Here is a 27,953-nt window from a genome sequence, read left to right on the forward strand (position 1 = left end):
AACCTACCAAGCACTACATCCAAAATGACAGAACATCCAGGAGGACGCTGGTATCTCTGGTGGCTCTTAGGCACCTTCTCATTACTCAGTGGCAAGGTGGTGGGGAGGGCATCCTAAAAGCAGCACCTGCCAGGCAAATGGCAGTGCTATTCTTGGACAGTCTGTTCAGCCAACCAGTTGGTATGTGACACAATCCTTCTGTGAACATGAGATCTAAAACAGAAATAATAGGAAGTTGGTGGTTATGCTATTTTATAGGGATACTGTTCATGTTCACTGATGGACATATTTGAAATCCGTTTTCATTGAAGATGCCTAATACGCCCTGAAATGAAGTTTGAAAACAATTGAACTAGATGATCTTTGGGTCACTTGCAACCCCAACATTATAAAAGTTTAAGTTCCTAACTTTATTGTTTTTGAACACCTTTGTTTTTTAGTTCATGAGAAAATTTCAACTTGGTTACTCCTTGACTGTTTCAGTTGCTGATGTGTGATCAGAATGAGTGGATTAGGGGAGAACTCCTTGGACAGCATGACCAGTGATTCAAGAAAACGCAAGCCATTGCCCTGTGATACCCCGGGACCAGGGTAGAGAGTATTCATTTTTTTATTTTATTATGGGTTGTTTACAAATAGTGAATGGGTTTTTTCAGTATTTAAAACTGATGTGTTGGCATTTAGTGCCAGATTGTAGTTGGTGACATGCCTAATATTCTGATATTGGTGTATGTGAAACAGTCAAATAATATTATTGCAGGAAAAATTAGTTGTATAAACAATTTTAGAGGCAGGATTTGTTAATTAATTTTTAATTTGGAGGGGAATACATACTTTTTAAAAAAGGGCCCTAGAAAAGCATAAATATGTAATTTGGTATATATTGCTTAAATCAAAAAGTAATAGTGGTACAATAACATGTTTTTCTTCTCCCTTCAGTATTCACCTTCTGTTCTTGTGTGCCTGTACCACTCAACATTTTCCAAATACAAGATGTCCCTTGCAATGCTGGGCGTTTTTGAGTAGTTATCCTATTCTGATGTTTTCCTGATAGAAGTTTTTTCTCATTAATTTCATTGCATATATTTACCCCACTATATCTTACTGCCCTTCTTCTATTGATTTCCTATTGATGTGAAATTTCAACAACATTGGTGTATATCCCTACTCAGCCACTAATTTTCCTAGTGGATTACTTTGAAAAGTGAGTGAGGGGTAATGGACTAGTAACTCAGCCTCTCCCCACACACATAGTGGCTGTTGGAAGATACTTGCCCAAGATTGACAAATGGAAAGAGGGAGGGAAGTTGGCATTTCTAAGGTTGGTGGATTTTACTTAGTGAGCTCCAGTTGCTGACCATATAAATATGTATAGTGGGTAGCCAACATGGTGCCCTCCATATGTTGTTAGAGTACATCTCCTATCATCCTTGATCAGTAGCCATGCTGATAGTCTGGAGGGCACCATGTTGGCTATCTATGATGTATTACATTTGTAACTCACCTTTCTGTGCACAGGTTGGCTGCATTTGCACATCGTGGTAAGCCATGGTTAATGGTTTAACATGAATTCAAAGAGTGCTCCCACTTCACTTCCAGCTAGTTAGCAAGAGCAAAAAAACCCCACAATATTTTTCTTACCATTACATCCAAACTGGATGTTTGCTCCAAACAAACTGCAATAGGAAGCCAAGAACAAACCTTAGCTTCATATTGTGCATCATAGTTTGTTGTCCCTGCTCACTAGCAAGGTGGAGAGAAGCTGGAGCGAATTTGCGCATTGATGGCAAACCATTAAATATGGCTTACTGTGACACAAAAGTCACAGTCAGAGTGATTTAAACTTAGAATGAGAAGTGCATACCTGAACATTTAGCAATTTGAGAATAAATAAATTGTTTGAAAGAAGATCCTATAATAATTAGGCTTAACTACTTTAAAATGTTGTCTCTTTTTTCTAGTCTGATCTGCAGTGGAGAGAAACGTCGACGTGAACAGGAAAGTAAATATATTGAAGAACTGGCTGAGCTGATTTCTGCTAATCTGAGTGACATTGACAATTTCAATGTCAAGCCGGATAAATGTGCAATTTTAAAGGAAACTGTTAGACAGATACGGCAGATAAAGGAGCAAGGCAAGTCCTGACTTCTTATATTACAAGGGAGAAATTATATTCTTATTTTCAGGTTATCACATATGGATGTTTAAATCTAGCTTTTAAATAAGGCTTTAAAATTTTGTTACATTTCTCTTCTGCATTAACTGCTTGAATGTTGACTGTGAGTTTACCTTAACGAAGTTTTCTGCAAATAGAATATTATTGAACTATAATGGGGGGAAATGAAGTAATGATTGACAAATTTTCCTAAACTGAATTCTAGTTTTACATTCATGGTGTTGGGCAAGTCACTGTAGAATAAAAGCTCAGAATGGTACTGAGGATCCAAAAGTGTCTTCACAATGAATTCAGAAGGAAGGTTTCAGGCTAACAGATCCCTTTCTTCAATTATTGAACTGGTTGCACAGGAACCAAAGTTCTATCCTGCAAGGTTAGGCACTTCCCATGTTCAAAGAAATGTCTATCCCCTGCTCAGTCACATTGCATTTGTTAGATGAGCAAGTAAAGAATACAGAAGGGCTGGTGGAGGGAACATGTGAATCCAAGGCATGATACAATCCTGGATGCTAGATTAATAGCTCCATATACCCCTCCTTCCAGCAACTCCTGCAGCCAAGCTGGTGCTTTCCTTTGGACCACATCAGCGAGTCCAGGGGGAGGGGTTGTCATCTGGGCAGCCCAGGACCTCCATACACACTGTCCATGCTTGTGCCCCTGGGAAGTCACTTCGGTGCTGCTAATGCAGTGATTTGACTTCACCCCTGGACACACATTTCATTGTCTCAAGATGGATGCCAATAACAACAAAAGGATTTGAGTGTTGCACTGGGTGTGTTTTTCCCATAGCAAGGAGAAATAGAAACATTCTGAGATGTAAATATTGTGAAAATAACAGCCATTAATTCTACAATCACATTAGATTTTCATTGCAAATATTAAAGAATGCTTGATATATATGACAGACGTTTACAAAAATACTTACATGCAGTACAGGTTTCAAATTTTGTTTTTTTTTTTTAAAGGAAAAACAGCTTCCACTGATGACGATGTACAGAAGGCTGACGTATCTTCGACAGGTCAAGGGGTTATTGATAAGGATTCATTGGGACCTCTTCTGTTACAGGCAAGTCTATAGGCTATTACAAGTACTGAACAGTATATATTACAGCAACATTTCCCCCTCACTTGATAAATACTAATAGTCTTACATAGGCTTCAGAGGAAACAAACAAACCTTTCCAATCAAATACTTCAGAGTTTCTTGCGAAGGTAATTGATACACGTTTTAAACAACTCTAAACATTAAATCAGCAATGGGAAACCTGTGGTACTCCAGAAGCTGCAGGGCTATAACGTAAATCATCTTTGATCTTTGGTCATTTTGGCTGGGGCTAATGGGAATTAAAGTCCAACAACACCACAGGTTCCCCATCCTTTGGCTACAGCATTCCGTCTAGTCAAGGCAGAGTATAGGGTCCATGGACAAAGCAGGAATATGGGAGGCACACACAGGCTTCCCATTTCTCATTTAAATTTATTTGTTAAATCTCTATACTGCCTTCCATCTGAAGATCACAGAATGGGTTACAATATAATAACACAATAACAAACAGAAGCAATAACCACCCCACCCTTCACACAGTTTAAAAGGCCATGGATTTATTTTTTATTATAATGGCCTGGTATGCTGGCTGCATGAGGAACTGGTAGATAAGTAAGCAATGAATCCTTTTTTTTTTTTTTTTTGGAAAGTGATGCACTGTCTCCAACCGAAACAGCAACATTCATAGAATCATAGAGTTGGAAGGGACCCCAAGAGTCATCTAGTCCAACACCCTGCAATGCAAGAATCTCAACTAAAGCATCCATGACAGATGGCAATCCAACCTTTGCTTAATAACTTGCAATGAAGGAGAGTCTACAACTTCCTGCAGGAGTCCCTTGAACAACTCTTACTGTCAAAAGTTCTTCCTGATGTTTAGTTGGAATCTCCTTTCTTGTAACCAAAATTGGATTCTCAGTCTAACAAATTGGGTAATCTCCAGATTGGATTACTGTCATATCGTCTGCATGGGATTGCCTTTGAAGATGGTTCAGAAACTTCAGTTGGTGCATAAACAGTGCTAGAATTTTGGGTGCAGATTGCAGGGACAACGTAAGATTGGTCCTTAAATGTTTATGTTTGCTGTATGTTTCCAGGCACAATTTTTAAATTCTAATTCTTAGACATTTTGTTGTTTCGTTCATGTTCTTCTGAAGAAGAGTTTTCTTCCAGGTTACTCAGCAGAGATGTGTTTATACGCAGGCATGCATACTACATGTATGTGTGTCCATTGTCACATGTATCTATGCATTATTCCCCATTCCAGCTGCAATGCTGTACACACATACCTGGGAGTATGCCCCATTGAACTAAGTATGATTTGTTTCTGAAAAGACATGTAGGACCGCCCCCCCCCCCCAAAGATTGCTGTCTGAGATTGGTGTGCCTTTATTTTCTGTATCTTTCACATATATAAAAGTCTGTATACTTGGATAATTTGCTATGATTTTGTTTTTAGGCATTAGATGGCTTCTTATTCGTAGTAAATCGAGATGGGAACATTGTATTTGTATCCGAAAATGTCACTCAGTATTTGCAATATAAACAAGAGGACCTGGTTAATACAAGTGTTTACAGTATCTTGCATGAAGAGGACCGGAAAGATTTTCTTAAAAATTTACCAAAATCTACAGGTAATAAGCTTGTTAATACTTGGGTTTGTTACTGTGTAGATGTCCATTTTAAATAGGAAGATAGCTTTTAAGTCTTTAAGTGGTGAGGGGAGAGACTTCATCAGGCAAGGCCTTCTTCCACCTGCCTTGCCCCACCCTCTAACCCTGGGAGTCCTCATAAGAAAGCTGTGCCTGGAGGAAGAACTGTGAGGGGAGAAACTTCATCAGGCAAGGCCTTCTTCCACCTGCCTTGCCCCACCCTCCAGTCTCTGCTTCTCAGTTTGTATTATATTATGCACTGTGGCTTGCTGTTGTTTTATTGATTGTAGTTAAGAAATTATTTATTGTAATTGTTAAGAGTGGATTTCTGTTTAATTTTTATATGCTGATATTTAATATTATTCTATACTAGTCTAATGATCGTTGAATGTTACTTTATTTGATGTAGGTTGCTTATTTTAAAGTTATGTTTTATTATTAACTTTTTGTATTGCATTAGATTGTTATAAGGTTTACATTCTTTGTTTCTTCAGCTTGTAAACTACTTTAGGTATTGTAAGATAGAAAGACAGTATACAAATTAAAAGTGATGATGATGCTTAAGTATTAAGCAAAGTATTCCTTTTTATATTTGAATTAGTTCCCACTGTTTTTAAAAACATTTAGTTTTAATTTATTCATTGCATTTATATGCTGCTTTTCTGTCAAATTATTTTAAGATTTCAAGAAAATACTAGCGTTATATCTCACTGTTACATTTGTCCTCTCATATATAACTGCCAATTTTATTTAAAGTCATACAAAAATATCTTTCAAAACAGTTTAATTTAATATAAGCTACTATTCCATTTACTGTTTTAATTAACAGAAATCTACTATTAAATTCTCATACCTTAAATGTAGCTGCTATATATCTTGCACCATTGCTTTCTTTCTAGTGTTTGCTTCTTTGTTATTGATATGTGAGAAAGTAGAATGTCCATTCCTTTCCCCTCTTCAGTAGCACTTAAAAAAACATTTCTGGCATAGGAGAGGCATCCATTGAGTCAGATGTCTGATTTTAGTGAAACTTCTTCCAAGCATGCTTAGGAATGCAGCCTTACCTAATAACTTGTGTAAAGTCTTATTCTGCTCAAACATAATATATTTCTTAAATTTGTGTGTACACTAGTGAATGGAGTTTCTTGGACCAATGAAGCACCTAGACAGAAGAGCCATACATTTAATTGCCGCATGATGGTAAACACTGTACATGATCTTCTGGAAGATGTAGGGAACAACCAAGATACACATCAAAGATTTGAAACCATGCAATGTTTTGCTTTATCACAACCAAGAGCCATGCTGGAAGAAGGTGAAGGTAATGACATGCAGCTGATGTGGCTGTTGATATTTTTTTTTTATTATCTCTTAAGTACAACTTTATTTATAATGTGATGAGCTATGTTCAGTCAGTGCCTTTTGCAAAATAGCAGTACATAGATGTCAGTATTTGTATTTCTTAATGTCAGGGCTGCCTCAGGTCCCAGCTCACGAGAGACCAACGCCAAGTCCAGTTTATATACAAAAATGTTTATTGAAGTCCATTGTACGCTCCACAGCCGAGGCGCGCAGCCCCACGTCTGTTACGCTTAGACCGCTGAAGTCCCCTCTGAGTCAGTCCCTCCTCTGCACCAGTTTAAGAGGGCTGTGCTGCTCCACCTCTTCCTTTCTTTCCTTTTCCGCAGGGTCTTCCTGCCCCCTGGGGTTTCGCCCCTCCTGGATTCCCCTGACGCTGAATCCCCAGACAGCTCTTCCCCCCTCCTGCGTGCTTTGGGACCTGGCTCCTCCCCCGGGCTCCCTGTTCTTCCGCCCGCCTCCACATTTGAACTTGGCGCGCGTTCGCAACCTCCAACCTTCCTCTTGACAGTTACACTACTCCCTGCACTACTCCCCTCCCTTTCCGGGAGGATGTCTTGCTCCGCTCTTCCCTCCCTCTCTGCTTTGGGATCTTCTTCCCCTGTCACACTAGAATCTCCACCCCCTTCACTGCGCTCTGGCGGAGAAGCCGGTCCCGACTCCCAGCTCCCACTTTGGGTTCCCCTGCTGGTCCCCTGCTCCTGACGAGTCCCCCCTGTGACTCCCCTCGGCCTTACCACAGGCGCCCCCTTCTGGGAATCCTCCGATTCACTTGAAAGACTCATAGAATCCCTCAAATCATTGTCATCCTCTTCCTCGCTGTCCTGGGATTCTTCCCCCTCGCTCTCCGTCTCCTCCCTCACCTGTGCCTCTGTCCCTGAACCCCTGACACTTAATAAAACAGAAAGCTTTTGTTTTCTTTAAATCTCAAGCTATCTATAAACATAACATAAAATGTTTCGAATTTCAGATTTGCAGTCCTGTATGATATGTGTGGCACGCCGTATCTCGGCAGTAGAAAGGGTATTTTCACCAAATACAGAGAGCTTTGTTACTAGACATGACCTTTCAGGTAAGTAAGCTATATAAATAACTAATGACCTCTATTATCAATGTGCATGTTTTGTGCAGTTATTTTACAATTGCTTGCCTAGAGTTTGTTTGTTTTTTAAAATATATATATTTAGAATTAGAGCCTCCAAGGCAGCTAATATTTCAGTAGGTTTTACTTGTATTTTTCTTAATCACTCCTGCACCTAGTTTGTTTATTTTAGCTACACTTGTTTTCTGCAAAATAAAGGCCTGGTTTGGATGATACTCAGCCCCCAAATTGTCCCTTCATGCGTAAGTAGCTGGAGATTGCAGCTTCCCAGGACAGGGGCATGTGAAGCTGGGCATGTGCAGTTGTACACCTTGAATATCCATGCGTGGATGTAATATTTGAATACATTACAGAGACATGTAGTTGAAAACCAAGTTATAAATAGGATTGTGTTGTAAAATTCAATATGCAAAGAGTTAAATTCTGTTGTCAATTCCCTTTCTCCAAAATCTTGGGATTCAGCACATGGTTTGGGATTTTGCACAGGTAACACCCAGTTCAAATATAACATCCATACATGGGTATTCACAGGAAAAGTGTGCCTGGTAGTAATTGTAGGTATGAACAATCTTATTCTCACCAGCCTAGAAAGAAGGTAAGGGAGAAAATAATCTGAACTGGGCTAAATCTGGAGCGTGGAGCTAAAACTGCCAATTGAATTTTCCATCTTAACCAGCAAAAGATCTTGAGTTGGCAACATAAAGCTACTCTGGCTGAATTTAGTCTGCTATGATTTTTCCTAGTTGGTGATTATCACTATCAGCATTTTTCATTTGCTTTATACAAAACAAAGAGTCTCAAAGCAACATAACAAGATCAAATAAAATAAGTAAAACAATGTAAAACCAGACAATTCTAAAGCAATGAAAAATACAAAATACATAAAATGTTCACCCAGTAGTATAGCTATGTGTTGTTTGTGGGAACAGTTTTGGGTTTATTTATTATTTTTATTTATTCATTGAATTTATATACAACCCTATACCTGGAGGTCTCAGGGTGGCTCAGGTTGGATATATTGGTATTTATTTCCAGGAGTTATCTTGACTGTTAATGATGATCCAGATTATCTGGGGAACACTGTTTTTGAGTCTCTAGGTGCTCCTTTAAATAGTTCATCCTTCTTACCTTGCGTAAAGAACTGACCACTCACATGTACATGGTCTTTCAATTTCAGACCTTGACATATTCGGTTCTGTATGGAAGGCAAAAAGGTTGAATCGTGACTTGGATTCCAAGAATGGATTTGTGTGCATATCTGAAAGAACTGTGTTTGCAGCCTAGTCTCTTTTTTTCCTTATTCTTTCTTTCATATTAATGCCAAAGAACATTGCTAACCATGCTATGCTCATTTTATTGTTGTTAGCTTTTATGTTTTACATATTTTATATCAAGTAAGCATTTTTCTGATTGACAGGTAAACTTGTTAACATAGATACAAATTCTCTAAGGTCCATGAGACCTGGCTTTGAAGATACAATTCGTCGTTGTATTCAGAGATTTTTATGTCAAAATGAAGGACAGCCCTGGTCAAACAAACGCCACTATCATGAAGGTAACACCACACATTTCTAAATGCTAATTTATTTAATTTGTACAAAGTTGTTTCATGTAGGACCAAATTAAAATCAACACAATGAATATATCTCTTAGGAAATGCCTTTACAGTAAAAAAATTAAATTGTATGCACCATTTGGTTATATTAGGCTCATTAATAATTATAACTAATTTGTTATACTATTTAGTGTTAGTAAAACACTAAATTTGGGCTGTGGAGATTCATTCACCTATTTTTCTCACACTTATCTTAGTAAAACAAGTGAGAAAAAGTAGGTGAAGGCTTTGTATTGCAGAGGCTAGGGTTTCATTAAAGAGTATGGGAGTTCCATTTTCATGCCATATTTTGGGCTGTTGTTTGAGAAAAAGTGTGTGAGAGAAATAGATGAATGTATCTGAACAGCCCAAAATATTACACGTTTTCATTGCTCCGAGACACGTGATTATCTAAAAACTCATACACTATTGAATTACTAAAGTCTCTGGAACTATTATATTAAGACAGGCCACATGTGAATATAAATTTTACTCATACACAAGTTTGATAATAGAATTTCACGAAGCTTTGGGTTTTATAAAGTTTATGTTTTATTTTTTAAGTGACCATTTTGTTAAAGTAGTTAATGATGTAGTGTCAGTTTTATTTCTGTTTCTAGAATGGGAAATGTAAGCAGATTGCTTCAGTACTAATAGTTTCTACTCTTCCTAACAGCTTATATGCAAGGTCTTGCGGAAACTCCACTATATCGGTTCTCCTTAGCTGATGGAACAATAGTGACAGCACAAACAAAAAGTAAATTGTTCCGGAACCCTGTTACCAATGACCGGCATGGGTTTATCTCCACTCACTTTCTTCAAAGGTGAAATCAATAATCTGTTGTAGCAGCTCCAAAATCATATGTGTCTAATGTGAACCAACATAATATTAGAGGGCAGTATAAGAGAACAGCTGCAGAATTTTAACTCATGAGCATTGTTAAATTTTATTTGGACAGATATAACAGGAAGATAAAATTGCTGAATGTTAAGTTTCAGTTCATACAAATTTCATACAAATGCCCACTACCCTTTTTTATCTCTTCGGACAAGGACAGGATGGCACATCATCTCATGGTACATTGTGTTTATATTAAAACTTATGAACACACCTTTTATTGAGTTAGACCCCAAATCCAATATTACCTACTTGACTGAGAAGTTGGGAAGGATCAAAGAAGCCGATTTCTCTCACAATAATGATTTTAAACATTACTAGGGTAAATCCTACTACTAATACAATAATTTTGTACCCTGCCCATGTGACTGGGTTGCCCCAGCCACTTTGGGCAGCTTTCACACGTTGAACTTTTGAAAAAGAGGTTTTGAGCTTATTCATTTTTATCCCTTTTTGCGATAAAACAGTAACAGCAACTGACCTCTACCCACTGTATCACAATTTCTATAAAGTTCTCATTAAGGGTGGAATATTTTCTATTCTTATCAAGAAAATTAGTAGAATATACAACTTGGAAATACAGTTTGTGCTCTTCCTGTGCCTTATTGATGTTGATAAAAAGATTAATACAATGGGCTAAGGAAGAATTTTAAATTTCATCATAAATTTCTATGAGCTCAATGAGGAGTGTATATGGCAGTGCTCCTGTGTTCTGCTTTTGCAACCCAGTATTGTACATTGATTCCTAGAAGAACATATAAGATCTTTTAAAACATGGACATTACTAATCCGCTGTGCCAAGCTTGATTGCCAATGCTGTGTGTTTCAGAGAACAAAACGGATATCGACCAAATCCCAGTGCAATGGGACAGAACATCAGAACATCTACAACTGCAAGTACAAATTCAGTCAGTGGTGTCATGAACATGTCATCTGGGCAAAATATACCTTTGCAGAACAGGAACTATGGTATGGGAGATCCTAACTTAATGGGGCAGATGAGTGGTGCTAGATATGGAGGTCCTGGAAACATGGGACCTGTGAACTCTGGACAAGGAATACAGTCTTCTCCTTATCAGAGTAACTATGGATTAAATATGAGCAGCCCACCACATGGGAGCCCAGGCATGACTTCCAGTCAACAGAATTTAATGATATCCCCTAGGAATCGTGGGAGTCCAAAAGTGAATTCACATCAATTTTCTCCTGTAGCAGGTAATTATTTCTAGTATCTTTTTAAAGTGTGTTTTGTGTTGTTGTTTTTTGTTTCAGCATCTGAAATCAGATACTATTTACTCAGTTGGCCAGAAATGGTGATGATTATCATTGTTTATAATCCACTCTTCAGCTATCATTCCCAGAGCGGCTTATAGCATAAACATAAAAAACAATCTAATACAATCAGACTTACTGTGCCATTTTTCATAGAATAACGTACTATGAAAAATATTGTTATGCAGAAATTATGGGAGGCAGTTTTAAAACTTTCCCTGTATATACTTTCTGCTGTAATGTTTCAAAGTATTTTTAGTTAAATGATTTGTTAATATGTAATACCTCACTTAGTGTTTCTCCAATGCAAATTCTCTTTTTTATATAGGTGTGAACTCTCCAATGGGAACTGCCAGCAACACTAGCAACAACAATTTTTCAAGCAGCTCACTTAGTGCTCTTCAAGCGATTAGTGAGGGAGTTGGAACTTCCCTTCTGTCTACTCTTTCTTCGCCAGGTCCAAAACTAGACAATTCTCCAAATATGAATGTTTCTCAGCAAAGTAAAATGGGTAACCAGGATTCAAAGAGCCCTCCTGGCTTGTTTTGTGAGCAAAATCAAGTGGAGAGTTCCATGTGTCAGTCAAACAGCAGGGACTCCCTTAATAACAAAGAAATCAAAGAAGAGGGCCTTGAAGGCTCTGATCAGAGGGGACTACCTGAAAGCAAAGGGCATAAAAAACTTCTCCAGTTGCTAACTTGTTCCTCAGAGGACAGGGGACACCCTACACTGTCAAACTCCCCTTTGGACTCCAGTTGCAAAGAACCTACTTCCAATGCCACAAGCCCTTCATCTGGAGTCTCGTCTTCTACATCTGGAGGGGTCTCTTCTTCATCAAACATGCAAGAGAAGCATAGGATTTTGCATAAATTGCTGCGGAATGGTAATTCTCCAGCAGAAGTGGCAAAAATCACAGCTGAAGCTACTGGTAAAGACACATACCATGACAGTAGTGCTGTTTCCTGTGGCGAAGGAACAGTCAAGCAAGAACAAATGAGTCCTAAAAAGAAGGAAAACCATGCCCTCCTTAGATACTTGCTTGACAAGGATGATGTCAAAGATCCTCTTTCGAAAGACATTAAACCTAAAATAGAAAATTTGGACAGCAAGATGGGACAGTGCTGTAGTTCTGCCATAACTACTTCAAGTCAAGAAAAAGAGATGAAAATAAAAACAGAACCCACTGAAGAGGTAGAGTATTCTAACGTTTAGCAAAATCCCTGTTAAAAGACTCAGTATACTTTTGTTTTCTAAATAAGCCCCTGGAATGGAACCGTGCACTTTCTTTTTGTAAGTCTGAAAACCACAGCTAACCTGAACTCCCAACTATGATGTATCAAAGTAATTTTTAAAACGTTGCTTTTAAAAATTATTTCATCTTGTTGCAGTTTAATTTTCCACTGATTATAGATGATGCAGGTATTCCACTCAATACGTGAGAGAACATGGAATGCCTCTTTTAAGAAGGAACCTGCCCCCCCATGTATTTTAAGCATTTACCACCTTAAATGCTTAATATAGCTGACTGAGGCTGCAATCCTAATCCTGTGTACCTGGAAGTGAGCCTCCTTAAATTAAATAGGATTTACTTCTGAGTAGATGCGGTTACAACTGCATCCCAAGCCATTCTCAGGATCAGCCTGTTGAATAGGCAGAAGAGAATCATGACTGAAATAAATTATTTGATTTCAGTACATGTACTGCTACTAAGCATGACTTACCGGTAGTCGGTGACCACTTTTAATAATTAAAAGTGGTGACCACTTTTAATAATTAACATAAAAAAAAAAAGACCTGCCACTATGTTAACTGAAGACATCTTTTCCAGGAGATTAAAATAAATAAATAAATTGGTTAATTAAACATTGCAGGCCTAGCCTCAAGTGATACCTTGGAAAATTCATCCACAATATTTTCTGAATATTCCATTCTGAGATGATTACAGAATATGCAAATGAAGTTTTTATCTTTTTCTTTCTCTCCAAATCAGTAAAGTTATCTCTGATCAAATATTTACATGACTTCTAGCTTGTTCTCTTAAGAATTTGTAGTAAGTTTCAAAGACATCATAGTTTTGAGCGCATACCAGCTTCTGATTTTTTCAGTAGAAATCTAAACAACTAAGTTTGTTTTAAATTTTTTTTTCTTTTCAGATGAGTGGAGATTTGGTGGATAATTTAGATGCCATTTTGGGTGATCTAACTAGCTCAGATTTTTGCAGTAATCCAATGTCTGCAAATGGAAATAACATGGGGAATAAGCAACCATTGTGCCAAGGAAATGCACCACTGGGTAAAGTTTATTTGACATAATATTCCACTTTACTTAACAGTCATTGTGTTGATTAAAGGTATTTAAGCCATTATTTCTGTTTGTTCTTAATTTCCCAGTTTTGCCTTTTAAAAAATGGTTTTTATTGCTGTCTACTAGTAGACTAGAATTTCCTTGTAGATGCCCTCTGTAATGTCTGATAGTGAGCTTTATAAACATTGAGACCTAACACAAGAAAACCTCGAGTTTAAAGTTGCAAGCATAGATTTGATAGAAACCAACTGTCGATCACTGGGGAGCCTGCAGATCAACAGGCCTGATACTACCACTTTCTTCTGTTCCTGGAGGCTGTTCATGCTTATTAAATCAAATAACAGTGCATTCCAGAGTGCACAATAAGATGAATCAATAGGTCAGAAAGTTCAGCTTTGATTAGCTAAATAATTTGAGAAAGGTAAACTAAATCAGAAGTGGCATTGGGAGCATACAGCTAGGTACTACTTTATGATGAGAAAGGGAATCATGGTTTTCCTGTGTGTGTGAGAGAGAGACCTAGTTGTATTTTCTGAATTTTCGATGAAAAAAATGGTGTTTTTTTAAAAAATAATCAGTATGCAATTCAAAAGTGTTGAGAACATCAATATTTAAAATGTTGTTTATTCAGATTTTTGTGTTATTACAGAGTTAGAATAAATAAACAGAAAAAATGCTTGATAAAAGGGAAGATACTTCAACTGTTGTCTAACTTGTTTTCCATTTTGTTTAAAACTTTTGACCTTTTGCAAAGTGCATTACCTTTTTGTATTCATAAATATATATAATCAAATCTTTCTTGAAATTCCCAATTCTTTTTTTTAATATAATGTGTTACTACATTTTAAGCAGGGACGCGGGTGGTGCTGTGGGTTAAACCACAGAGCCTAGGACTTGCCAATCAGAAGGTTGGCGGTTTGAATCCCCATGACGGGGTGAGCTCCCGTTGCTCGGTCCCTGCTCCTGCCAACCTAGCAGTTCGAAAGCATGTCAAAGTGCAAGTAGATAAATAGGTACCGCTCCGGCGGGAAGGTAAACGGCGTTTCCATGCGCTGCTCTGGTTCACCAGAAGCGGCTTAGTCATGCTGGCCACATGACCCGGAAGCTGTATGCCGGCTCCCTCGGCCACTAGAGCGAGATGAGCGCCGCAACCCCAGAATCGGTCACAACTGGACCTAATGGTCAGGGGTCCCTTTACCTTTACATTTTAAGCATAGCAGGTAACTTAATATGTATTTAACTGTACTCATACCATATTAGAGCTAATTTATTAGGCTTCTGATTCCGCCCCTGCCCCTGCCTTCCTAGTTAGGGTTTTGATTATTTTCTAACATTTTATAGAATTCTGTATATAGCTATAAGAGATTTGAAATTAACAGAGACTGTACAGATCCAAAGAGATACACCATATTCTTTTAATAATTATAGTAGTTATAGTAGTTATAGAAAGTAGTTATAGGAAGTTAACATCTCAGTCTGAAACATTATAGATCAAACAATCCAGGTGAATAATTTCTGTATTAGTCTCCATCAGTGACTCGTGTAGGACATACAATTTCTGTGGTTTTATTAAAATTACATTAAATAACCTTATAGTGGATGCTAAACATCTGTCATGGTAGATCAATACCAGGTTTAAAGATGGTACAGTTACAATTATATTTTAATTACTCAACAGGTATGAGAAGTCCCCAATCTATGCAGGCCACCCGTCCTCCTTTCAACAGAGCCTTGTCTTTAGACAGCCCCATATCAGTGGGATCAAGTCCGTCTGTGAGGAGTGTTAATACATTCTCCATGCTACAGAAGCAAAATATGATGGGTGGGAGTCCAAGAATGATGGAAAATCAGGAAAATTTTGGAACTAATATGGGTTTGTTGATTTCCTCATACTTTTTAAAAAAATCATGAACAATATCCCAAAGGTTTGCTGGAGTAAATTATTAACTACGAGAAAAATTGTTACAATTGTATTATACTACCTTATTCTAGCTATGCTTTTTAGACCTTTTGGCTCAATTCACATATCTCACCAAAAACATTTGTAGGGTTAGGTTTAGTTGTGATGTCTGAATCATGATTTGCAAGGAGCTAGCAAATTTGCTTGCACCAAGTGCAGTGAGCGTGGTGTTTGAACTGACAAATCATTGCTGTGGCTGTTCCTTTACCTCCATTGCCACCGCACCTGGGGTCTGGAGTGCTGAGCAGATAGAAAATAGAAGCAGACAAGCATCCCTAAAGCATGGGTTTCCTGTACATTCGAAAGTTTCTGTGTTGACGTGGTTAGAGTACCAGACTAAGGTCTCTGAGACCCAGGTTAAAATCTCTGCTCAGTCATGAAGCTGTCCGGGGGACCTTGGGGCAGTCAAGAGCTTCATGTTTTGGATTTTAAACTTTGGTGAGTGCAGACTGCAGCAAACAGCAAACGTGCTGTTTAAATTGAACCATTGTCACAAAAAATACACAATGATAACAACAACCCATCAATGTTGTTGTGCAATGCTTTATATCTCAGTTGAACCTGAAAACCTAGATTATATTTGAGATGTTACCATGAATGGTGGCTGAAAGGCCCTGATGTATGCAGCCCTTTGGGTCCTGGATAAAACTGATTTGGAGTGGGTGAATATAAAAATGCCAACTGTAGCAAATTGTATTCTATATTTTTCTGTAGGGAAAGCAATATGTATTTAAATACGTTAATTTTCTAGGGGGACCTAACAGAAATATGCCTATGAATCAGCATTCAGCAAGTGACTGGAGCCTACAAAACTCAAAAGTGAGCAGGATGGAACCTATTAGTTCTGCTTCAATGCCAAGACCAGGGCCAGACTGCAACCCAGCCCTTGCCAGATCTTCAGTTGGTGGTCCCATGCCTGGTTTACCCATGAGGTCAAATAGTATGCCTGGCACCAGATCCATGCTCCAACAGCAGATGATCCATATGAGTGAGTTCTTACTATGCTTTTTTAATTGGACACCACAATAATTTGTGTCTTATGCACTGCACATAGGTAAGATAGTAGAATCATAGAACCATAGATTTGGAAGGGACTACAAGGGTCGTCTAGTTCAACCTTCTGCAATGCAAGAAGCTTTCACCCAACATGGGGCTCAAACCCACAACCCTGGGATTAAGAGTCTCATGTTGTACTGACTGGCAATAAAGTTTGAAGCTTTAGGCTGTTTGCACAGTGATCTGTACCATGTTCTGAGAAACTAGTGCTCCAGTGTGGGTTGCTGGATACTGGTAGACTTAAAGGAAGCAAAGCATTTAAATTCAGTGATAGTGATAAACAATTTAGACCACTACCTCTCAGCTTAGGGTTGCCATATTTCAAGAATTCACCCGGAAAACACAAATAGCGATCCTAAAACAGACACACTTCCTGGTTCTGTTGACAAAACCCCTGGCCATTTTGCCGATCTTTCAAAATTCCTCATGGACACTGCTTTCGCCATTTGATTCCTGGACATGTTTGGGGAAATCTGGACGTATGGCAACCCTATCTCAGCTGCCTTGTTACTGGAGTTTAATGGGGGGGGGCACCCTGGTGCTGTCATGTCTACAACAGTTCAATTATGTGGAAGGAACTACTATTAGTTGAACACACATAAACACCCTGTTAAGAAGCTTTCTCCTCTTTTACATCCCATTTGAATAGAAACCTTACATTCTGAAAGTAATGCCATACATTTTTACTTAGGCTTCAAGTGAGAGTAAGACCAATGATTTTGATATTAAAAATAGTTGTATGGTGGGTTTTTTTGACATATTTTATCATTGTGTTTTATAATAGTGATACATTGTTTTTGTACACTGCCCTGTGTTGTTGGATTGCTGCTCCAAAAATTCACCTCTTTTCTAAAAGTAAATTTAGTTTTGTTTCATTTTGTAGGGCCAAATGAAATTAACATTGGTATGGGAGGGAATCCTTATGCACATCAAGGGCCGTCTAACCATCCCAATGCATGGCCTGACAACATGCTGTCCATGGAGCAAGGACCTCGAGGTTCACAAAACAGGTACAATAAGGTTCAGAATGTAATATGCTATTTAACTGACAGCCTATTTTTCATCTACAAATGGTATCAGAACATTCTGATCATTCAGGAAAAACACTCATTTAAATACAAAATTAGTTAAGTCCATTGATTTCAATGGCTCTGCTATGAATATGACTTCCCCAATCTGAACTAGAATGCTGGACTAGGCAGATTATTTGTTTGTGATTCATCAAAGAAAATGCTTACATCATATTTGTAATTTGTTTACCATCTTAGTCTTTGACATTCTATTGGGGATTTGTTGGATAGTAATGATCTATCAAAGGTGATAAAAGTTTTAACATGGAGGGTCCTCCTTTCAGTTTCCAGAATCCTGCTCATTTGTGAAATGACACTGGGCATATCTCATTTTTGCACTTATGTATACTGGGAAGATATGGTTCTTATCTGGAGACTTCAATTTATGTGTGATAGGAGAATTTATCTACTCTTTGACCAGTATTCTTAATTGTTGCTACATCTTGGTTTTCCTAGGCAACTAGTTAGGAATTCTTTGGATGATCTTCTGTATGCTGCTCCAAATGTTGATGGCCAAAGTGATGAAAGGGCTCTTCTAGATCAATTGCATACATTGCTGAGTAACACAGATGTCACAAGCCTTGAAGAAATTGATAGGGCCTTAGGAATTCCTGATCTTGTAAATCAAGTAAGTTGCCAGTGCTCTTGAAGTGCAGATTTTTCAGTTTGCTGTATGCTCTTAAAATGTATTTTTGCGGGGGGGGGGGGGGGGGGGATAAAAACCCTAGTACATTTCTTCCTCAGTACTTTGTACATTCTTCTTTTGGGTGAGAAGAACTTATTTTATATATTATAGGCTCCAGAACTTGCTAGTCAACTCAAGCTGAACATAGCCCACCTTCTCTGTATTGTGGCCTGCCAAGTATTCTTGCAGTCCTAAAAAGGCTGTAAAAACAGAAGATTTATCCAACTGCTGGTGACCTGCATTACATTTGCTGGATTACAAATTATGCAGACCTGATATGATTATAAACATGATATTGCAGTGCCCCTTTAAAAAAATCATAGTGAGAAAATGTTTGCCTATAACATAACATAACAAGAGCAGCCTTCTGATCTAAAATTTGTTTATTTTCCTTTTAATTTGTGACAATACTACATTGTAATTAATGTGTGCAGGCATCTTCTTTAGAAAGGTAGTTGTAGAATAGTTGCTGAATATTATAGTGATGAAGTCTTAATATACCTGACTCAGAACTTGCTCATAGGAGATGGATTTTGTCAATGTAATTTTGAATTGGGCAATTTTCATTGGATTATTGGATAATCCTGTGTGTATCCCTAAACTGTTAAATGGTGAAATAGTTGTACCATGTGCTTACTGGTGTGTCTCCTGAACATTTACTATGTTTTTTACACTGCCGGCTACACACACACACACACACACACACACACACACACACACACAGCTCATATTTTCAAATATAAAATTCCCCTGTATAAAATATTCTTAATATACTATTGCAGAGTGTGAAATATTGGCAAGTTCTATATTCTTTTTAAGGGGCAAGCTTTGGAACCCAAGCAAGAATCATTTCATGGCCAAGAATCTACTGTAATGATTGACCAGAAGCCTCCAGTATATGGTCAGCCATACCAGGGCCAGGGAGCTCCCCTGCCAGGGGGTTTTAGTAGCGTGCAAGGCCAACAGGCAGCCTTTAACTCTGTGATGAATCAGATGAATCAGCAGGGCAGTTTTCCCATGCAAAGTATGCATCCCCGAGCAAATGTCATGAGGCCCAGAACCAACACACCAAAGCAACTTCGGATGCAGCTCCAACAGAGACTTCAAGGGCAGCAGGTAAACAATTATAATTTTTCAGTTCCCTTCTGAAGAGGGAAACTTTTTGGCTTTGCTAAGGGCAGGAAAATGAAATATATCACTTACCCATTAACACATACATTCATTTGTTTTATCCTGTCCTGATATTTGGTACACACAGAGACTTAGTTTACATGTCAAGATGTTGCCCAAACTATGACTTAACTGGTACTATGCAACCATGAGGGCTCCTAAAATGGAGCTATAGCTTTGGCTACAGCTCATGGTTAGAGCACAAACCTTGGCTAATGATAATGCAGGAATAAAAAAGACAAGAGAGGAGGAAAGGTGCTGTGAGCTCCCCAGGAATCCACAAATTTGCATGGTTCTGATAGTCCATAATTTGGCTTGCCATGACATGTGAAGCAGGCCTGCAATTCCTCATCATTGTAGTCTTTATTTTCAGTTTGGTAATGTCATTTCTGAGATTAAATACTGCTGGACTAGACAGATTATTTGTTTGATGAAAACTGATGTTTTATGAAAACTGATGAAAACAGTGGCACAGTTGTTTTCTGAATTGCACTATTAAGTATCAGTATGAAAGTTAATGATTAGGTTTGTATATTTAAGGCCCTTGTTGGCATCCTTCTGCCTTGGAGACAATGGAGGAGTGCGCCTTTGGGCGTGAAGTCAAACGTTGTGTTTCAGCGCACTTAATAAGCCACACTGAGTGAAGTAGCTTCTTTTTAATTATTACTTTTGCCTAGGTTTGTAGTGTAGCATGGGTTTTATAGAAACCTGTTTGATGTATTTTGACATCGTTCTGTTACACACTGTTGCTTTCTGTTTCTTAAGTTTTTGAATCAGACTCGTCAAACACTTGATATAAAAATGGAGAACCCCAACCCTGGTAGTGCATCAGTGATGAGACCTGTTATGCCCCCACAAATGGGATCACAAGTAAGTATTACTAATCAGGTTATACAGTAGCCTCCCACTTCCTGCTGTTATTTTACCTCTCCCAGTTCTGCTTTCTGTTACTTTTCTCCCTCCTTCATACATCTTTTAAAACACTAAAGCAGACACACATATTTTTATCTAATGAATCAAAGTCCAATAGAACATAACCATAAACCAAAAGACGATTCTACATGAATCATGTCATTATTAGACATCAGTTGGGGCATATGACTGGTGAAGAAACACTATTTATGTCATCCTAAATAATGTCAATATTTTTGATTAGGAATTACAATAATCTGTTTTACCATTGTTGCAATTCCTGTTCACATGGGTGAGGCATTGGATCTCAAATGCAATCGTAGAAAAGTACAGTGGTACTTCGGGTTACATACGCTTCAGGTTACAGACTCCACTAACTCAGAAATAGTACCTCGGGTTAAGAACTTTGCTTCAGGATGAGAACAGAAATCGTGCGGTGGCAGCAGCGGGAGGCTCCATTAGCTAAAGTGGTACCTCAGGTTAAGAACAGACCTTCGGAACGAATTAAGTTGTTAACCCAAGGTACCATTGTATTCCAGAACCAATCTGGGGATTGAAACTGTTGAGCAATGCTAGTCTGGCAAGTATGGATTCAGTTACTTGTATCTAATTTAGCTTTAAGTAACCGTCCTGTCAGTACAAATATTTATTATGCCTGTGCAATGGGACTTTCCTCTTGTGCACCCCCTTAATATTTTCTGCTGGTTTCCCCAACCATTTGGAGCAGATTTGGGAAGGACACATTCCAGGGGGGGGGGGGGGGAGAGAGAAGGTCTCATTGTGCAATCATAAATTTTTGCACTGACAGAAAAGTTGCTTAGTGCCACATTGGATATAAGCCACAGTGCCTGCTGAATGTTCAAGCTACACAAAGTGAGACCTGCAACAAAATGTTTCAGTGTGGAGTGCTGCTGTTTGGGGTTTTAGCCACCCAGCCAGTATCTGTTCCAGGATGCCCCATTCCCTTCCATGCCACCTCCGTCTTCCTGTTTTCCATTCCACCACCTTCACCACTCCAATAGCCATCAAGCCAGCATTCTGTTTGCTAGGTCATTTTTGGTCCCGTCCCCCCTTTACCTTTTCTTTTTAACTTAGACAAACTTTGGGGATTCTCCAAGCTGCTGATATCTTGTGCATGGATATCTGCATAAGGGTAGACCCTAAGAGAATAAGCTTGCTGTTGGTATATAGGCTGTAGACCAGATGTGGGAAAACGTTGACCCTGCAAATGTTGCTGCAAGCAAGGCCAATGGGGCAACATCTGGAGGGCCGAAGGTGGTTCCCCACAGTTACTGTACACTCTGCTACTTATTACTGCAGAATAAATGTGCATTTTCTTACTGTTCTATTCTACTATTTCATTAATGGGAGAAAAATAGACTGTATTGTGCTTTTTTAATATAAATGCCCGTGCTGCTCATGGACATAAAACTCTTAAGATATATATATTTTTTCTTGTCAACTTAATAATTCTTGCTCTGAATTCTTTAATGTGCTTTTTGTCAATCCTCTTTGGGTGCTAGCAGCAAGGCTTCCTTAATGCTCAGATGGTGGCGCAGCGAAACAGGGAGATAATAAGTCACCACATCCGACAACAAAGGATGGCCATGATGATACAGCAGCAACAGCAGCAGTCTCAAGCCTTCAGTCCTCCCCCAAATGTGACCACCTCAGGAAGCATGGATGGTGCAGTTACAGGCCCTCCGATGGCTCCAGTCCCATCCCAGCAATTTTCATACCCAGCCAATTATGGTACTTACTTCATTTGTATCTTACTTGCTTCTATTTCCTGTGGCTGCTGTTGGGCTTAGTAAATTACAACTTATTAAAGCTAGAATATTTTTATAAAAGAGTATAAGCACAATATTTTGGAATGAGGGAGAAAGTGGGGTTTTGAGGGATTTGACATATTCTGTAGCCGAATGATCTAAAATAGAACAGCCACAGTGCAGAAATGTTATAAAATTCATGAACTTTATACAGTAATTTCACAGCTCATTGGTTCTCTCAATTTTGATTTGAATTATGTCTTAGTCATTACTTAATTCTGCAAGAAAACCTTTTTGTTCAGGAAGCGTCTGGCAACAAAAAGCAAGCATTTGATCTTTTTTTATTCTGCTTTGCTATATCTGAAATTACAACAACAACAATGAAACATTAGTAAGTTATAGTACCTTGTAACCATGTTTAGGGACCAAGTGAAACTGAGAAAAGCAAACTTGCATGATGGGGGAACATAAGATGCTACTTTATACCGAGTCGCACCATTGGTCCAAGTAGCTCATTAATGTTTACACTGGCTAACAGTGGCTCTCCATGAGGTCAGGTGGGGTTCTCTCACAGCTCTACCTGGAGATGCTGGTGATTGAACCTAGGACCTTCTTCATGCAAAGCAGATGCTCTACTACAGAGCTATGGCCCCTTCAAGGAGAGGGAGTCTTGAATGAATGCAAGCTGGTAACAACACCTTAGGGTGGAAATTTGACATTAACTTGGGAATCAAAGTGCAGTTCTCCCAGGCACCATTGCCTCTCCATGAGAATTATTCCCTTCTGGCTTTTCATTTGTACCATGCTTCAAAGGTACAAGCTTCAGGGCTTTTTAAATTGAATCAGATGAGAGAAATTGTGCACCCACAAGAGTGAAATTCTGTAAATATTAGAGGACACATGTGCCTTCAGCAAAAAATAGCTAAGTGTCATAACCACCAAACTGTTATCTTATTTATTTTGTAAGGAATGACCCAGCAGCCAGACCCTGCCTTTAGCAGGGTATCAAGCCCACCCAATTCCATGATGGCTCAAAGAATTGGACCTACACAAAATCCCATGATGCAGCATCCTCAGGCTGCACCAATGTATCCAACTCCTGAAATGAAGGGCTGGCCATCAGGAAATATGGCCAGGAGCAGGTGAGAGTCAAATATCTCAACTAGTGTTTTCAGAGGGGAGCCTGTGGCTGTGGAGAACTGAAGAACATAGCTTTTAGCAGACTGAATTGTGTGATTTTAAAAAAACATGGCAATCTAGACAGTCTTCAATCTTGCACCCAGATTCTTTAAAAAAACAACCACCTAAAATCATTTGTTTCATAGAAGATTTCAAAATATTTGTTTAAATTCTTAAAATTTGCAGATTTCACAAAGATATGGGGTCTATTTTTGTTTCACAAAATTAAACCTGCTGATTAAGACATGATGTGTTGTTAAAAAAAATTAAAAGAACATGAAAGTGTCCAAATCTATATATGTTGAACTATTTGTTCCAGATTGGTTACGTGCAGGGGTAAAAAATCAGTAAGGTAGGCTTAAGTTAACAAATCATTTTCTGACAATGGATGAAGAGATCCTAGGATGGGAGTGATTTACACTGATCCATCATTTTTGCATTTCCTTTCTTTTTTATTTAAAGCAAAGGATTTATTTATTTGTTGATCATAGGCTCATTCATTTGTTTATAGCACTAGTCAATCTCTAGAGCCACAGGTTGGTGTGAGCTCCTTACAAATAACCACATCTGATCTTGAAGACACTGTGGTGAGACAACTGTCTCCACAACTGATTGTGGAAAGGATTACGAGGTTTTATAGTTGTAATGCCAATGATGTAAAATGCCAGTGGCTGAAGGAATCTGTGAACTGGGAGCATTAATTTTTTTCTTGTGTCCTCTAGTTCTTTTCCACAGCAACAGTTCAGCCATTCAGGGAACCCTGCAGCTTACAACATGATGCACATGAACAGCAATGGTGGTCACATGGGACAAATGAATATTAATACTATGCCTATGTCAGGAATGCCCATGGGTCCAGACCAGGTAAGATGGCTATAAATGTTGGTTCTCCACATGTAGCTCTTTAGATCTCCATATGCATATCAGCCCCTAAAATTGCCAGTGCCAGTGCCTAGCAAACATTAACAGAAACTTTTCAACATTTTGAAATGTGGTTGTCAATTTTGCTCACTCTGCACCCTTTCTTATTTCTCCCAAACCCCTATTTCTCCACTGGGTTCTCTCTTGGTGGTTTTACATAAAACGGTAAGGCTAGCTGTGGAACAGCTATTGCCTGTGAACATCCCAGGTTCATTGCTGAAATAGATTTACTCAAGGAATCCACAAGGCTCTGCAATCCTAGCCTTAGAGTAACTTAAGCTCAACACCAGGCCATTTCCTCCCAATCCCCCTCCCCCTAAAATGAATATATTTTTAAAAGCATTTTCAGTACCAGTGCAGTATTTATTTATACTTCTTTCCTTAACCTCCAGAAATGCCAGCAAAGTTTTTGCTGGATTACAAAGTTTGCCTCTCTTACACTGTTGTTTGTTCACTGGTGTGTTGTGTTTTTTCCTGCAGAAATACTGCTGACATCTCCAGCTATGATCTCCTAAGAGGCTGATGCCATAGATGATGGTGAACTAAGTATTACAAAAAAAAAAAAAAAGTGCACGTGAACTTCATGGCAACATGTAGCCTTATGGAAATACCACTTCTTTTTACCGTGAAGATGTCCTAAGTGACTTCATGAGTTATGGACCTTTGGGTGGTGAGGGATAGGAGGAGGAGTAGAAGCAAAGTATCACTGTATAATGTACAAAAAGAAAAGAGAAAGGGTGATTTTTTTTTTGGCACTCTGCCTTTAGCAAAGTGCGTTTGGCAACGCCATTTGAGTAAATGTGTTGGATAGACATGGTGTGTACCAGTTCTATTTACTGTAGCTATCCAAAGCCCTTTAACTACAGGCAGACCAAAGTGCCTGGAAAATACTTGGTAATAGTCTTGAGTTCTCTAGTAAGAGCCTCTGATAGAATGTAGTTTCTGGCCTTGATTTAAAAACAAAACAATGCTCTGAACATTCATGCTGCTGTTCAATCTCACTCCCAGGTGTCGGAACTCTGATGTGCAAGTGGCAATGCAAATGAGCTTTTGCAGCCTCTGAATCACGCTCTTTGGCGCCAAAGGGGTATGCAGAGATTAAATATGTATAATCATGATAAAAGATTTCCATATTGATGTGCAGTTTTGTGCACTTTATAAAATGCTGTATGTAGTGGGTTACTGCAATACCTATAATAATGAATCAATGGATATTAAAGTAGGCAAGTTCTTGCCCCCTTTCAAGCCCAGTCTGAATTACTGTTACATAATATCTCCAATATGGGCATTTGAGCAATAATCATACATCTTTTTTGCCCTTAAATGTCATAAAATGTAAGGCAAGGCATTGCAGTATGAAGAGAGATTCTCTTTGTGAATACATTTTGTAAATATGATCTTAAGATGTTGTACTATATATATATATATATATATGACTTTTGTAGGCCACTAACTCATTTTTGCAGAGTTCGTGAAGCTAAATATTTAACAAATATAATTTCTGTAAACTCGAGTTTAGTCCAAGTTGTCCAGACAGGATTTTTTTTTTATTAATTTAAATGGTTTTGGAGTTGGGTAACTATGGCCTTTATCTTATTTTCATTGGTCTCCGACAGTTTACTTAGAACTTCATTTATTGGTTTTTTAAAAGAACATTTGTTCATATTTTAGCAGTCTTTTAATATTTTCTCCACACCTTATGTGTGCACTTTGTTACTTTTTTCTTATAGATGGCAGTTTGATGACAAAAAGGCTCTTTTTAGCTGTCAAATCAATTTGTGGAATTTTTAATATAACCTGTCTTTTAAATGAAAGAGCCTCTGCTCTAGGACATTTGGTTAACTTTTAAGAAAGCCTCAGTGGTGTTCTGAACATGTTTTTTGTGTTAAGTGTCCATCAGAGAGCACACCTGATGAGACATCTGATTAATTGGCACAAATGATTTTGGTTATCACATTTTATTGCTCTGCTGGTAACAAATATATTTATTTTCTAAGCAGTTTTTAATGGCTGGAGGTCAAAAACACCATAATCATCTCTGTGTCAAATAATGCAGATACATACTGATTCCTCCCAGTTTTAAACAAGCTGTAGTGATTCAGAACAGGATCTTTCTAAGAAAGGTAGACTAAAATGTCTGAAGTGGTGTGTGAGTTTTTTTCTATTCCCATTGCACATTCAATATAGTTCTCTTGAATATGTGAACTGGTGATTTTGATTAGTAATGAAATTTGAGCTCCACTTTGCAGAAGCATGTAATTCTGTGAGATTTTGTTCTAAGGCAAGCAGTCTGTGATTACCCCCAAAACTGCTAGTATGCTGAGTACAGGTATAAATATTGCCAGTTCTGTGTAGTCCACCAGCTATTTATTTAACTTCACTAAAGCTTATTTGTACTTAAAACACATTTGGGCTCTGGTCTGGAATTGTGTTCTGATTTGCACATAGTGTGCCTCACATGTTACAAGTGCTTCCTCGTCCTTTTGGGTTGTTTTTTTAAAGCATTTTTTCCATTTACATATTGTTTTAAAATAGCTTTGAGTTGTTGTTGTTTGAAGTATACGTCCTTCCAAACCTCCACATATGGATGTGTAGTTTGCTCAGACATTAAAGTCAACAGGGGAGTATTTTGTACACATGCACACCTTTGTGCACATCAGATCTTTTGGTTTTGTAGGTCTGCCATTAAAGTGTGACAAAATATTTTCCGCTTCTCAGAAGCCTCTTTCTGATACTACCAATAACAACCTCATAGTAAAAGACCCGCAAGCCTATAAAATGGGAGTAGACTATATTTTAACTTTTATAGGCGAATATGATAATCATGATAGCTCTGATTACTTTGGCGAAGTGTGACCTCTCTTTTTATAAACTACTTATTGCCCTTCTTCTTTTCATTTTGATTGATTCTGTTTGTGTTTTTGAAATGTGGTGGTACCTGCCGTTCATTGGTTAATCTGTTATTTAGAATGTTACTCCTTTTCCCAGTTGCTTTTTTTTTTTGCTGAATCCAAAGATATTAGTTCAAACTTGATAAAAGTATTCACACCTTTTTATATATATATATAAAAATGCGTTTTGAATTTGCATTGTCGGGAACGTTCTCAGCAGTGCTGATTCAAATGATACCTGGAATCAGAAGTGCATGATTAAAAACTCTCATTCTGTTGCAATGCACTCTCTAGTACCAAGAGTGATTCTATGGGGTGGGGGCTTGTAGGATAAGTACAGTAAACATGGCTGAATGGGGCAATAAGCTTAGTTTGGCATTGGTGCCTTCTGACCTAATTGTCTTTGTAGTGAATCCATTCTTCCCCACCTTTGTATGGATTATCCAACCAGTTTGTGTGTTGAGATAAATACATAATTTCAGTCTTCATGATTTTTCCTGTAATTCAGCCTTCCCCAACCTGGTGCAATCCAGATGTTTTAGACCAACAACTCCCATCAGCTCCAAGCTGGGGAAGGCTGCCTTAATAAATGAGGAGCATTTTTCAACAGAAACAATCTATTTGAATGTTGCACAGGTCAGCACATCGAATTTAGTAGCAGACTGTCATGTGACAGCAATGCAGCAATTATGAAACCATTCAACTGAGAGCAATATTTCTTAATATCTCAGGAGAAAGGCATGCAGTATTGAGAATTGACTCCAAAGTTAGTTTACATTAAATATTGCTTGTAATAATTGATCTTTACATAACAAAAAAGCCTCCTGTGGGCTGGCATTAAAAAAAAAGGGGTAGGTCATATGGTCTTGTTTTTCTGTGTTTTTGTTTTGTTTGGATGTTGTTAATAATGTAAATAAAGGTTTCTATTTGAAACGGGA

At 38.2% G+C, this 27,953-nt stretch overlaps 1 protein-coding gene across 1 annotated transcript; it reads left to right on the top strand.

The window, feature by feature from the left end:
- Nucleotides 1–490: 490 nt before the first annotated feature.
- Nucleotides 491–27,953, top strand: NCOA3 (nuclear receptor coactivator 3). Its single transcript, XM_028735136.2, has 21 exons — nucleotides 491–591; nucleotides 1,962–2,134; nucleotides 3,142–3,242; nucleotides 4,681–4,855; nucleotides 6,006–6,194; nucleotides 7,203–7,304; nucleotides 8,752–8,889; nucleotides 9,605–9,752; nucleotides 10,656–11,041; nucleotides 11,427–12,289; nucleotides 13,252–13,390; nucleotides 15,081–15,275; nucleotides 16,114–16,350; nucleotides 17,302–17,428; nucleotides 17,945–18,116; nucleotides 18,993–19,289; nucleotides 20,109–20,213; nucleotides 21,782–22,007; nucleotides 22,992–23,166; nucleotides 23,926–24,067; nucleotides 24,605–27,953. The coding sequence occupies exons 1-21, from the start codon at nucleotides 503–505 to the stop codon at nucleotides 24,614–24,616; spliced, it is 4,191 nt and encodes a 1,396-aa protein (XP_028590969.2). The 5' UTR covers nucleotides 491–502; the 3' UTR covers nucleotides 24,617–27,953.

Source organism: Podarcis muralis, chromosome 5 (assembly GCF_964188315.1).
Source record: "Podarcis muralis chromosome 5, rPodMur119.hap1.1, whole genome shotgun sequence".
NCBI lineage: Eukaryota > Metazoa > Chordata > Lepidosauria > Squamata > Lacertidae > Podarcis > Podarcis muralis.

What these genes read in the sequence shown, in the direction of transcription:
- NCOA3 (XM_028735136.2), top strand. Translation starts at nt 503, where the DNA reads ATGAGTGGATTAGGGGAGAACTCCTTGGACAGCATGACCAGTGATTCA. An exon ending in CATGCTGGAAGAAGGTGAAG is followed by an intron (nt 6,195 to 7,202) that starts GTAATGACATGC and finishes TTCGAATTTCAG; the next exon opens with ATTTGCAGTCCTGTATGATA. An exon ending in TTCCTGATCTTGTAAATCAA is followed by an intron (nt 18,117 to 18,992) that starts GTAAGTTGCCAG and finishes ATTCTTTTTAAG; the next exon opens with GGGCAAGCTTTGGAACCCAA.